At 66.2% G+C, this 459-nt stretch overlaps 1 protein-coding gene across 1 annotated transcript in view; it reads right to left on the bottom strand.

Annotated features, from left to right (window-relative positions):
* THPO (thrombopoietin) overlaps positions 1 to 395 on the bottom strand; it is a 1,943-nt gene extending 1,548 nt beyond the window's left edge. Inside the window, exon 1 of the mRNA XM_009334367.1 lies at positions 383 to 395. Within this exon, the coding sequence (XP_009332642.1) occupies positions 383 to 395 (13 nt within the window). The remainder of the gene's footprint in view (positions 1 to 382) is intronic.
* Positions 396 to 459: the final 64 nt, after the last annotated feature.

The following is a 459-nucleotide window of genomic DNA, read 5'->3' as shown; positions in this document are numbered from 1 at the left end:
CACTGCTGCCCCGGACGTCTCTTGGCCGGGCAGCTGCTGTGCCCAACGACTGCCCATCCTGGCGACAGGCATCTCCTCTCCAAAGGCCCTGTGCATCTGCCTGCCTCCCTGCCTGCCTTGGCGCTACACCTGTCCCCAAAAGCCCTTGGCGCAGCCTGTTTCCTGAGGCCAGGCGTGGAAAGATGCTTGGCTGCCCTCACGTGCCAGCAGCGGCCGGGTCCAACAAAACCAGAGCCACCCTTGGGGTTTGCTGCCCACACGTGGGGCTCATCTCTCGGGGTGCCCATGCCGGGGACGCTCTGGCTGTGCGGCCGTGGTGTCCGCTGCCAATGCAATGCCCCTTCCTGCTCACTCCCGTCCCCCCTTTTAGCCACGCACTCACTGTTCAGCTCCATGCTCAGCTGGGGGCTTCGGCCCTGCATCTTCCACCCTGCGGCCAGCGGCTGCTCCCCGACTCCC

The sequence above is a fragment of the Pygoscelis adeliae genome, unplaced genomic scaffold (assembly GCF_000699105.1).
Source record: "Pygoscelis adeliae isolate BGI_AS28 unplaced genomic scaffold, ASM69910v1 Scaffold1091, whole genome shotgun sequence".
NCBI classification, from domain to species: Eukaryota; Metazoa; Chordata; class Aves; order Sphenisciformes; family Spheniscidae; genus Pygoscelis; species Pygoscelis adeliae.
The sequence above is the reverse complement of the archived record's forward strand: the minus strand, read 5'-3'. Positions and strand labels throughout refer to the sequence as shown.